The 13,918-nt window shown below is 57.6% G+C and overlaps 1 protein-coding gene across 1 annotated transcript in view; it reads right to left on the bottom strand.

Annotated features, from left to right (window-relative positions):
• Nucleotides 1-7,926, bottom strand: part of kcnd2 (potassium voltage-gated channel, Shal-related subfamily, member 2) — a gene marked incomplete at both ends in the record, with an annotated part of 42,261 nt that extends 34,335 nt beyond the window's left edge. The window contains one exon of the mRNA XM_079263228.1: nucleotides 6,815-7,926. Within this exon, the coding sequence (XP_079119354.1) occupies nucleotides 6,815-7,926 (1,112 nt within the window). The remainder of the gene's footprint in view (nucleotides 1-6,814) is intronic.
• Between the last annotated feature and the right edge of the window lie 5,992 nt (nucleotides 7,927-13,918).

Below are 13,918 nucleotides of genomic sequence, written 5' to 3'. Positions count from 1 at the left end.
ATCTAAGAACATTCCATTACAGACTGAGTCTCAAACTGTCTCCCAGGTTTCTCGGACCCTTTGAGGTTTTGGAGGTCATCAATCACATGGTGGTGAAGCTGCGGTTGCCCTCTTCTATGAAGATCCATCCATCATTCCATGTCTCCCAGCTGAAGCCTGTTTCCCTCAGTCCCTTGGTCCCTCCTTCCAGGCCCCCTCCGCCCCCCTGGGTTGTTGATGGTCATCCTGCCTACTCTGTTCGCCGTTTGTTGGCTGTCCGTCGGCGTGGTCGGGGTCTGCAGTACCTGGTGGACTGGGCGGGGTATGGCCCTGAGGAGCACTCCTGGGTTCCCCGTTCCTTCATTCTGGATGGTCAGCTCATCCGGGACTTTCACCGGTCCTGCTCTGGTGGGTTGCCGGGGGGCTCCCCTTGAGGGGGGGGTACTGTCATGGATTTCCAACCTGGAGGTAGCTCTCTGTGGTGTCTGGCGGAGGCGTGGCCTGTGGTTAAGCCTGCACAGCTGAGCAGAATCAGGATCATGCTCTTCACCTGTTTATAAGACCCAAGCTGTTCACCAGACGATGCTGGATCGTTGCCTCTTCTAGGTGTAAACCTCACCTGAGACAATCCACAGCCCTTGCCTGCCTTGCCTGCCTTGCCCGCTCGGACCATCCTCCCAGCCAGTCCTGTCTGCCTGCCTGGATCATTCCCTGCCTCCCCAGAGTCTACCAAGAACCTTGGACATCAGCCATCTGGTCTATTTGGTGATTGCTCCATTAAACAGTTAAAAAGCTGCTAACCTGCTCTATGGGTTCATTATCTCTTGTGACACAACATGTCTTAAACATGTTTTTTAACATGTCTCCATCATGTCTTCACCATGTATCATCAGACATCGGCCTCCTCGAGGAGGTGGGGGACGCCTCACAACGTCTCCATCCAGACGTTGGCCTCCCTGAGGAGGTGGGGGACGCCTCACATCGTCTCCATCCAGACGTTGGCCTCCCTGAGGAGGTGGGGGACGCCTCACATCGTCTCCATCCAGACGTCAGTCTGACCGAGGAGGTGGGGGACGCCTCACATCGTCTCCATCCAGACGTCGGCCTCCCTGAGGAGGTGGGGGACGCCTCACATCGTCTCCATCCAGACGTCGGCCTCTCCGAGGAGGTGGGGGACGCCTCACATCGTCTCCATCCAGACGTCAGTCTGACCGAGGAGGTGGGGGACGCCTCACATCGTCTCCATCCAGACGTCGGCCTCTCCGAGGAGGTGGGGGACGCCTCACATCGTCTCCATCCAGACGTCGGCCTCTCCGAGGAGGTGGGGGACGCCTCACATCGTCTCCATCCAGACGTCGGCCTCTCCGAGGAGGTGGGGGACGCCCCACATCGTCTCCATCCAGACGTCGGCCTCCCTGAGGAGGTGGGGGACGCCTCACATCGTCTCCATCCAGACGTCAGTCTGACCGAGGAGGTGGGGGACGCCTCACATCGTCTCCATCCAGACGTCAGTCTGACCGAGGAGGTGGGGGACGCCTCACATCGTCTCCATCCAGACGTCAGTCTGACCGAGGAGGTGGGGGACGCCTCACATCGTCTCCATCCAGACGTCAGTCTGACCGAGGAGGTGGGGGACGCCTCACATCGTCTCCATCCAGACGTCGGCCTCCCTGAGGAGGTGGGGAACGCCTCACATTGTCTCCATCCAGATGTCGGCCTCCCTGAGGAGGTGGGGGACGCCTCACATTGTCTCCATCCAGACGTCGGCCTCCCTGAGGAGGTGGGGAACGCCTCACATCGTCTCCATCCAGATGTCGGCCTCTCCGAGGAGGTGGGGGACGCCTCACATCGTCTCCATCCAGATGTCGGCCTCCCTGAGGAGGTGGGGAACGCCTCACATTGTCTCCATCCAGATGTCGGCCTCCCTGAGGAGGTGGGGGACGCCTCACATCGTCTCCATCCAGATGTCGGCCTCCCTGAGGAGGTGGGGAACGCCTCACATTGTCTCCATCCAGACGTCGGCCTCCCTGAGGAGGTGGGGAACGCCTCACATTGTCTCCATCCAGATGTCGGCCTCCCTGAGGAGGTGGGGGACGCCTCACATTGTCTCCATCCAGACGTCGGCCTCCCTGAGGAGGTGGGGAACGCCTCACATCGTCTCCATCCAGATGTCGGCCTCTCCGAGGAGGTGGGGGACGCCTCACATCGTCTCCATCCAGACGTCGGCCTCCCTGAGGAGGTGGGGGACGCCTCACATCGTCTCCATCCAGACGTCGGCCTCCCTGAGGAGGTGGGGGACGCCTCACATCGTCTCCATCCAGACGTCAGTCTGACCGAGGAGGTGGGGGACGCCTCACATCGTCTCCATCCAGACGTCAGTCCTACTGAGGAGGTGGGGGACGCCTCACATAGTCTCCATCCAGACGTCAGTCCTACTGAGGAGGTGGGGGACGCCTCACATCGTCTCCATCCAGACGTCAGTCCTACTGAGGAGGTGGGGGACGCCTCACATCGTCTCCATCCAGACGTCAGTCCTACTGAGGAGGTGGGGGACGCCTCACATCGTCTCCATCCAGACGTCAGTCCTACTGAGGAGGTGGGGGACGCCTCATCTGTTTAGATCCGTCCTTAGACAGGAACCACATAATTTCATGTGATCCAGTTTCCTTTGCACATGATCCAGTAGAACCAGTCCAGTCCAGCAGTACCCATCTGGTGCCACATAAGCAGGTCCAAAATAAGACGTAACACATGATGTTGCAGATCCCTGACTGTGTTACAGAACCAGAACCAGATCCTTCTTGGATCATCAACAACAGTTCCCCATTATCCTCAGCAGCTGAAACCGATCTAGACCTGGTGTTCAGGTGTGACTGCAGGTGGGGGCGGGGTCACAGGTCACGTTTCAGTGCTGTAGACAGGTGATACTTTCTAGGTTTACCGACTTCAGATCAGATCACACGGTGAGTGGGGAACCTGACTCCAGGATCACAACACAGGGGTAAACACGTCAGCGATCGGACGGTAAACACGTCAGCGATCGGACGGGAAACACGTCAGCGATCGGACGGGAAACACGTCAGCGATCGGACGGGAAACACGTCAGCGATCGGACGGTAAACACGTCAGCGATCGGACGGGAAACACGTCAGCGATCGGACGGGAAACACGTCAGCGATCGGACGGGAAACACGTCAGCGATCGGACGGGAAACACGTCAGCGATCGGACGGGAAACACGTCAGCGATCGGACGGGAAACACGTCAGCGATCGGACGGGAAACACGTCAGCGATCGGACGGGAAACACGTCAGCGATCGGACGGGAAACACGTCAGCGATCGGACGGGAAACACGTCAGCGATCGGACGGGAAACACGTCAGCGATCGGACGGTAAACAGGTCAGCGATCGGACGGTAAACAGGTCAGCGATCGGACGGTAAACACGTCAGCGATCGGACGGGAAACAGGTCAGCGATCGGACGGGAAACAGGTCAGCGATCGGACGGGAAACAGGTCAGCGATCGGACGGGAAACAGGTCAGCGATCGGACGGGAAACAGGTCAGCGATCGGACGGGAAACACGTCAGCGATCGGACGGGAAACACGTCAGCGATCGGACGGGAAACACGTCAGCGATCGGACGGGAAACACGTCAGCGATCGGACGGGAAACAGGTCAGCGATCGGACGGGAAACAGGTCAGCGATCGGACGGGAAACAGGTCAGCGATCGGACGGGAAACACGTCAGCGATCGGACGGGAAACAGGTCAGCGATCGGACGGGAAACACGTCAGCGATCGGACGGGAAACACGTCAGCGATCGGACGGGAAACAGGTCAGCGATCGGACGGGAAACAGGTCAGCGATCGGACGGGAAACAGGTCAGCGATCGGACGGGAAACAGGTCAGCGATCGGACGGGAAACAGGTCAGCGATCGGACGGGAAACAGGTCAGCGATCGGACGGGAAACAGGTCAGCGATCGGACGGGAAACAGGTCAGCGATCGGACGGGAAACAGGTCAGCGATCGGACGGGATATGTGTCCCAGAAGAAGGTTTTATTAATTTGTTTTATGGTTTCATCAAAGATTTTTCATGACCAACCCGAGGTGACGGACTAAAACGAGGAAGAGGAGGAAAGTGAAGGAGCTGCTTTCTGGGGCTGTAAAGATATGGTTTTTTTTCTCCGATTTGATTCTATTCAGATTTTTTGGATGCTGATTTAAGTAAGTAAGTAAGTAAAGTTTATTTATAAAGCGCTTTTCACAGATAAAAATCACAAAGTGCTGTACATAAAAATGGGTACAATAACACAATCAGCAACAATCAGCAAAAATTAAATTGCGATTCTCACAATTCTTCAATATTGCTGACATTTGTAGATTAAAAACAAAACAAATAAAATGTATAAAACTTTTTTTTTTTGGTCATTTTTCTTGATTTCAATGAGGAAAAACAAACCAGTAAACCAGACCATCATTCTGCTGCTATAATGCCCAAAAAAACTGGTAAAAAAAAAAAAAAAAGAACAAAATTAAATAAGTTTTTTTTCATGGATTCTTTTTATTTATTTGGGAAAAATATATATTTTTTGGTAAAGAATCCATTTTCAAAATTGTAAAGCAAAAAATCTCGGTATTCGATTTTTCGATTCGATTTTCCCACCCCTACTGTTTCCTGGGGGGGCGTCACAGGAAAATGGACCACAGCGGTTCTTGACCTGACAGCGGATTAGGGCTGCAACGATTACTAACTATTACTAACAACGATGACTAACTATAACTGACAACGATTACTAACTATTACTAACAACGATGACTAACTATAACTGACAACGATTACTAACTATAACTGACAACGATTACTAACTATTACTAACAACGATGACTAACTATAACTGACAACGATTACTAACTATTACTAACAACGATTACTAACTATTACTAACAACGATGACTAACTATAACTGACAACGATGACTAACTATTACTAACAACGATGACTAACTATAACTGACAACGATGACTAACTATTACTAACAACGATGACTAACTATTACTAACAACGATGACTAACTATAACTGACAACGATGACTAACTATAACTGACAACGATGACTATTACTAACAATGATGACTAACTATAACTGACAACGATGACTATTACTAACAACGATGACTAACTATAACTGACAACGATGACTATTACTAACAACGATGACTAACTATAACTGACAACGATGACTAACTATTACTAACAACGATGACTAACTATTACTAACAACGATGACTAACTATTACTAACAACGATGACTAACTATAACTGACAACGATGACTAACTATAACTGACAACGATGACTATTACTAACAACGATGACTAACTATAACTGACAACGATGACTATTACTAACAACGATGACTAACTATAACTGACAACGATGACTATTACTAACAACGATGACTAACTATAACTGACAACGATGACTATTACTAACAACGATGACTAACTATAACTGACAACGATGACTATTACTAACAACGATGACTAACTATAACTGATTACTATTACTAACAACGATGACTAACTATAACTGATTACTATTACTAACAACGATGACTAACTATAACTGATTACTATTACTAACGACGATGACTAACTATAACTGATTACTATTACTAACAACGATGACTAACTATAACTGACAACGATTACTAACGATTACTAACAATTACTAACAATGATTACTAACTATTACTAATAACGTTAACTAACTGTAACTCAAGTACAAACTGATCGAGGCAAATTATTTACCTCGAGGCTCCGTGTAATTAACATCAGGTGGTGATATTTGTTCATTTCTGCATCGTTCTCAGACCACTGCGCTGCTCGGAGGGACGACATCACTGTTTCAGTAAACATATAAACATCTAAACATGTATAAAATGTATAAAAGCAGAGCCTGTGGCCTACGGTGTGTCTGTACAGTCTGACTGTTTCAGCCGGACTGATGACGGACATTTCCACCAGCAGCGGCGAGCGCTTTGCTTTCTGTCTGAAGATCCTCCTTGCTTTGGTCTCTAATGGCAGAGAATGAAGAAGAGGGGAGGAAAAGACTGAAAAGTGGCAGTGTGGGACCATTTCACACTGAAAAGGACAGAAAACGTAGAGTTGGCGTACCACCCCCCCACTTCACCCCTCCAGGAGGAGATCCAGCTTTCTGATTTATACCAGCAGCAGCAGCGGCTGGTAAAATGTTCAGAGTTCTAACCTGTGATATCAGTCAGCAGTGACGAGGCATGGCGAGGTGTCGGCTGCTAACGCACGTTAACCGTCTGGTAATCCGTCCCTCATCTGTCTCTCCTGCACACACGCAGAGTCAAAGCGCATGTTTTAGGCAGCCTCTGTTCCTGCAGCAAACTTTTATTCCGGATTAAACAGACACACTTTTACCAGGCGTGTCGTCCACCAAGACATCGGCTAGTTCTTACTGTGGACATGTTTACAAGTCACTCCTTCTTTCTACGGGAATTCTTCTTTTTATTCTTTTATAAGGCAGGAATTTTAAAACATTTTCCTCCTGCATTAGCAGAACTCTGATGGATGAAGACAGATCTGGACCTCTCCAGGTCCAGTCTGGAGCTGTCCACTGGAAACCTGAACCGGGTCAGGTTGTTCGGCGCCAACCAATCAGGTCCGACTGAACAGACCTGATCAGATGACGATGACGACGATGGAGGAGGAAGACCTCACACATCTGTTCAGACCTTCAACAACGAACCCGCCCATTTTACGGCCCAAAGCTCCGCCCCCCCAACCAGCCAGCATCACTTACCCCAGCGTTGTCATGGTGACGATGGTGTACCAGAAGGCGGCGGGGATGCTGGTGAACTTGCTGGCGCTGGAGCCCTTCTCGGCGTAGAACATGACGGTAGCGAAGATGATGATGGCCATGGTGAGGGAGAACAGCAGGAAGCCCAGCTCGGACGCGCAGCTCTTCAGCGTGTTGCCCAGGATGCGAAGTCCCGCGGAGTGTCGCGAGAACTTGAAAATCCGGAAGACCCTGAAGACGCGCAGCGTAACGAAAGCGCCGCTGACGTCCTCGTTGTCCGTCATGACCAGACCGATGTAGTACGGCATGATGGCCACCACGTCGATCACGCTCATCACACTCTTCACGAACCGGTAGCGGCTCGGCGCGGCGAGCAGGCGCAGTAGGTACTCCACCGTGAAGATCATGACGCAGGCGGTGTCCAGGCAGAAGAAGGCCAGCGCGAACCGCTCGCCGCACGGCAGCTCCCGGACCCGGTTCGGCGCCGCGCCGCACGGAACCGTCTCCACCACGTTGGCCAGAACCGACACCGCGATGAAGAAGCCGGTGACGTAGTAGAAGACCAGCGCCATGGTGGAGGTGTGGGGGTTCTCGAAGGCTCGCCACAGGCTCTCACGGAGGCTCGTGTCCGCGGGGACCGGCTCGCTGCTCTGCTCGTCCTCCGCGTCGTCCTGGAGGCGCTCCTGGTTCTCCCGCCGCCGGTCCTTGTACTCCTCGTAGCAGCAGTCCCCGATGCTCTCCGGGAGGATGCCGAAGAACGCCAGCTCCTCGTCGTACGCGGAGATGCAGTCCCGCCGCGGGAAGTGCAGCGTCCCGGTCCGGTAGAAGTTCAGGATGTGGCGGAACAGGTCCGGGTCGCGGTCGAAGAAGAACTCGTTGCTGTCGCGGTGGAAGAAGAAGTCCCGCTCCGAGCTGCCCAGCAGGGTGTCCGGGTACCGCTCCAGCGTGTCCCGCCACGTCTGGAACTTTGTCCCGCTCACGTTCAGCACCATCAACCCGTCCCGCGCGCGCTGCTCCTGCCTGGGGGGCGCCGGCATGCGCGCGCTGGCCACCGGCATCCAACCAACGGCCGCCGCGCGAGCGAACGGCATCCAGGCTGCGACCCCTGCCGCCATCCTGCCCCGGAGCTCTGGCTTCAGGGAGCGGAGGAGCGGGGCGACATCCGCGGGGGGGGGAGGAGGAGGACAGGCGGCCAAACGGAGTCAGACCTCCGGTCCAGTCAGGCCAGAACCGGTCCGGGTTCTGCTGGTTCTGGTAAAGCTGCAGAAAGGTCTCCACCGCAACAAGTCCAGCAGGTATCAGGGAGAGCTCCTCAACCGGACCCGGACCTGCTTCCCGGTTCGGACCCCGCTGTGAGAAAAGGATGGCGGGTCCTGACAGCCGAACCGAACCGCTGAGTGTTCGGCTGGGAGAGAAGCGGCTTGTCCGGTCTCAGGTGCAGCTGCGGAAACCAACTCCTCCTCCTCCAGCTCCGGCTGGGGGCGTGTCAGGCCCGCGCATCAGAGGGAGAAACCCGCGTGCACGTCCCGGTGATTATCATCAATCAGCTGCAGGCAGGTCTGCGCGCTCCCGTTCAATCAGGACGCGTGCACAGCGAAGAAAAACCTCCGGAACAAAGTCCAACAGGCACGATACGGTTTTCCGAACCCGGAACCACAAACGGGTCTGGCGTTTCCAACACGTGGTTCCGGGGCCTCCGATCGGCCGTCTGATCAGGTTTCTGGAGGAGAGTTTGGCAACTTAATGAACCACGTGACTGGGTGCCTGGATCCGGAATGGGTTCAGGACTCCTTCTGGACCTGAGGGTCCGGCACCCTGCTGCTTGTCAGAACCACAGATTCTTTCAGACTCATTTCCTTCTCACACTGGGACTTAAACCAGCAGACATGTCAGGGTCCAGGTCTGGGTCCTGAGCCCGGTTGGTGGACAGGTAGAGCCGGCGATGAGTCGGGTTTTAATCTGAACTACGATCTGGGTTTCCATCGATGATAAAACTAAAAGGGTGTGATTATTGTTCTCTCTGCAGTTTCCTCTCCTGCTGTCTTCAGCTGCTAATCGAGCGTCTCTGGCGTTGCAGCGCTGTGCTGTAAACTCCTCCCACAGCCGCTTTGCTTTCATTCAGACACTGTTGCCAACTTGGAGACTTTCTCGCTAAATCTGGAGACTTTTTTTGTTAAAAGCGACAAATCTAGCAGCTTTTACTGGAGTTATTAGAGACTTTTCTGGTGTTTTGGCGACTGACTTGAAGGCACATATTGTTCTGCAGTTACTGTAAGGAAGGAGCAGCGGGAGCCTCTCCCGTCCTAAAGCACTCCCAGGCGGCCAGTCTCAGTCGGCTCCGGCTGCAGGTCCATGTAGAATAACTGCAGTAGGTTGTGGAAGTTCACCTAAACATAGTTTATACCATTGTCACTGACAACTGGCTGCATTATTTTCCTATACATAGTTCGGCCAGTTAAACACGGTAATATCCCTCCGTTACGGGGCGTTACCATAGCAACGCGTTAACCAGCTTGGCATAAAACGTACATCCAGGCCAACGTAGAATAGTTCCTAGTCCGTCTCCCGTCCTTCGTCCCTCATCGACCGGACGTCCCTCACCGACCGGACGTCCGTCTCCGACCAGACGTCCCTCACCGACCAGACGTCCCTCACCGACCAGACGTCCGTCTCCGACCAGACGTCCCTCACCGACCGGACGTCCGTCTCCGACCGGACGTCCGTCTCCGACCAGACGTCCCTCACCGACCAGACGTCCCTCACCGACCGGACGTCCGTCTCCGACCAGACGTCCCTCACCGACCAGACGTCCCTCACCGACCGGACGTCCGTCTCCGACCAGACGTCCCTCACCGACCAGACGTCCCTCACCGACCAGACGTCCGTCTCCGACCAGACGTCCCTCACCGACCGGACGTCCGTCTCCGACCGGACGTCCGTCTCCGACCAGACGTCCCTCACCGACCAGACGTCCCTCACCGACCGGACGTCCGTCTCCGACCAGACGTCCCTCACCGACCAGACGTCCCTCACCGACCGGACGTCCGTCTCCGACCAGACGTCCCTCACCGACCAGACGTCCCTCACCGACCAGACGTCCCTCACCGACCAGACGTCCCTCACCGACCAGACGTCCGTCTCCGACCGGACGTCCCTCACCGACCAGACGTCCCTCACCGACCGGACGTCCGTCTCCGACCAGACGTCCCTCACCGACCAGACGTCCGTCTCCGACCGGACGTCCGTCTCCGACCAGACGTCCCTCACCGACCAGACGTCCCTCACCGACCAGACGTCCGTCTCCGACCAGACGTCCCTCACCGACCAGACGTCCCTCACCGACCAGACGTCCGTCTCCGACCAGACGTCCCTCACCGACCAGACGTCCCTCACCGACCAGACGTCCGTCTCCGACCAGACGTCCGTCTCCGACCGGACGTCCGTCTCCGACCAGACGTCCCTCACCGACCAGACGTCCGTCTCCGACCAGACGTCCCTCACCGACCAGACGTCCCTCACCGACCAGACGTCCCTCACCGACCAGACGTCCGTCTCCGACCAGACGTCCCTCACCGACCAGACGTCCCTCACCGACCAGACGTCCCTCACCGACCAGACGTCCGTCTCCGACCAGACGTCCCTCACCGACCAGACGTCCCTCTCCGACCAGACGTCCCTCTCCGACCAGACGTCCCTCACCGACCAGACGTCCCTCTCCGACCAGACGTCCCTCACCGACCAGACGTCCCTCACCGACCAGACGTCCCTCACCGACCAGACGTCCCTCTCCGACCAGACGTCCCTCACCGACCAGACGTCCCTCTCCGACCAGACGTCCCTCACCGACCAGACGTCCCTCACCGACCAGACCTCCGTCTCCGACCAGACGTCCCTCACCGACCAGACGTCCCTCACCGACCAGACCTCCGTCTCCGACCAGACGTCCCTCACCGACCAGACGTCCCTCACCGACCAGACGTCCCTCACCGACCAGACCTCCGTCTCCGACCAGACGTCCCTCACCGACCAGACGTCCCTCACCGACCAGACCTCCGTCTCCGACCAGACGTCCCTCACCGACCAGACGTCCCTCACCGACCAGACGTCCCTCACCGACCAGACGTCCCTCTCCGACCAGACGTCCGTCTCCGACCAGACGTCCGTCACCGACCAGACGTCCGTCTCCGACCAGACGTCCCTCACCGACCAGACCTCCCTCACCGACCAGACGTCCCTCTCCGACCAGACGTCCGTCTCCGACCAGACGTCCCTCACCGACCAGACGTCCCTCACCGACCAGACGTCCCTCTCCGACCAGACGTCCCTCACCGACCAGACGTCCCTCACCGACCAGACGTCCCTCACCGACCAGACGTCCGTCTCCGACCAGACGTCCCTCTCCGACCAGACCTCCGTCTCCGACCAGACGTCCGTCACCGACCAGACGTCCGTCTCCGACCAGACGTCCCTCACCGACCAGACGTCCCTCACCGACCAGACGTCCCTCACCGACCAGACGTCCCTCACCGACCAGACGTCCCTCTCCGACCAGACGTCCCTCACCGACCAGACGTCCGTCTCCGACCAGACGTCCCTCACCGACCAGACGTCCCTCTCCGACCAGACGTCCCTCTCCGACCAGACGTCCCTCACCGACCAGACGTCCCTCACCGACCAGACGTCCGTCTCCGACCAGACGTCCCTCACCGACCAGACGTCCCTCACCGACCAGACGTCCCTCACCGACCAGACCTCCGTCTCCGACCAGACGTCCCTCTCCGACCAGACGTCCCTCACCGACCAGACCTCCGTCTCCGACCAGACGTCCCTCACCGACCAGACGTCCCTCACCGACCAGACCTCCGTCTCCGACCAGACGTCCCTCACCGACCAGACGTCCGTCACCGACCAGACGTCCGTCTCCGACCAGACGTCCCTCTCCGACCAGACGTCCGTCTCCGACCAGACGTCCCTCACCGACCAGACGTCCGTCTCCGACCAGACGTCCCTCACCGACCAGACCTCCGTCTCCGACCAGACGTCCCTCACCGACCAGACCTCCGTCTCCGACCAGACGTCCCTCACCGACCAGACGTCCCTCACCGACCAGACGTCCGTCTCCGACCAGACGTCCCTCACCGACCAGACGTCCCTCACCGACCAGACCTCCGTCTCCGACCAGACGTCCCTCTCCGACCAGACGTCCCTCTCCGACCAGACGTCCCTCACCGACCAGACCTCCGTCTCCGACCAGACGTCCCTCTCCGACCAGACCTCCGTCTCCGACCAGACGTCCCTCTCCGACCAGACGTCCCTCTCCGACCAGACGTCCCTCTCCGACCAGACGTCCCTCTCCGACCAGACCTCCGTCTCCGACCAGACGTCCCTCACCGACCAGACGTCCCTCTCCGACCAGACGTCCCTCTCCGACCAGACGTCCCTCACCGACCAGACGTCCCTCACCGACCAGACGTCCGTCTCCGACCAGACGTCCCTCTCCGACCAGACGTCCCTCACCGACCGGACGTCCCTCACCGACCGGACGTCCCTCTCCGACCAGACGTCCCTCTCCGACCAGACGTCCCTCTCCGACCAGACGTCCGTCTCCGACCAGACGTCCCTCTCCGACCAGACGTCCCTCACCGACCAGACCTCCGTCTCCGACCAGACGTCCGTCACCGACCAGACGTCCGTCTCCGACCAGACGTCCCTCTCCGACCAGACGTCCCTCACCGACCAGACCTCCGTCTCCGACCAGACGTCCCTCACCGACCAGACGTCCCTCTCCGACCAGACGTCCCTCACCGACCAGACGTCCCTCACCGACCAGACGTCCGTCTCCGACCAGACGTCCCTCACCGACCAGACCTCCGTCTCCGACCAGACGTCCCTCACCGACCAGACCTCCGTCTCCGACCAGACCTCCGTCTCCGACCAGACGTCCCTCACCGACCAGACGTCCCTCACCGACCAGACCTCCGTCTCCGACCAGACGTCCCTCACCGACCAGACGTCCCTCACCGACCAGACGTCCCTCACCGACCAGACCTCCGTCTCCGACCAGACGTCCCTCACCGACCAGACCTCCGTCTCCGACCAGACGTCCCTCTCCGACCAGACGTCCCTCACCGACCAGACGTCCCTCACCGACCAGACCTCCGTCTCCGACCAGACGTCCCTCACCGACCAGACCTCCGTCTCCGACCAGACGTCCCTCACCGACCAGACGTCCCTCACCGACCAGACGTCCCTCACCGACCAGACGTCCCTCTCCGACCAGACGTCCCTCACCGACCAGACGTCTCTCACCGACCAGACCTCCGTCTCCGACCAGACGTCCCTCACCGACCAGACGTCCCTCACCGACCAGACGTCCCTCACCGACCAGACGTCCCTCACCGACCAGACGTCCCTCTCCGACCAGACGTCCCTCACCGACCAGACGTCTCTCACCGACCAGACGTCCCTCTCCGACCAGACGTCCCTCTCCGACCAGACGTCCCTCACCGACCAGACGTCCCTCACCGACCAGACCTCCGTCTCCGACCAGACCTCCGTCTCCGACCAGACGTCCCTCTCCGACCAGACGTCCCTCACCGACCAGACGTCCCTCACCGACCAGACCTCCGTCTCCGACCAGACGTCCCTCACCGACCAGACCTCCGTCTCCGACCAGACGTCCCTCACCGACCAGACGTCCCTCTCCGACCAGACGTCCCTCTCCGACCAGACGTCCGTCTCCGACCAGACGTCCCTCACCGACCAGACGTCCCTCACCGACCAGACGTCCCTCACCGACCGGACGTCCCTCACCGACCAGACGTCCCTCACCGACCAGACCTCCGTCTCCGACCAGACGTCCCTCACCGACCAGACCTCCGTCTCCGACCAGACGTCCGTCACCGACCAGACGTCCGTCTCCGACCAGACGTCCCTCACCGACCAGACGTCCCTCACCGACCAGACCTCCGTCTCCGACCAGACCTCCGTCTCCGACCAGACGTCCCTCACCGACCAGACGTCCCTCTCCGACCAGACGTCCCTCACCGACCAGACGTCCGTCTCCGACCAGACGTCCCTCACCGACCAGACGTCCCTCACCGACCA

This window comes from Telmatherina bonti (genome assembly GCF_933228915.1).
Source record: "Telmatherina bonti genome assembly, chromosome: 23".
Taxonomy (NCBI): domain Eukaryota; kingdom Metazoa; phylum Chordata; class Actinopteri; order Atheriniformes; family Telmatherinidae; genus Telmatherina; species Telmatherina bonti.
The sequence above is the reverse complement of the archived record's forward strand: the minus strand, read 5'-3'. Positions and strand labels throughout refer to the sequence as shown.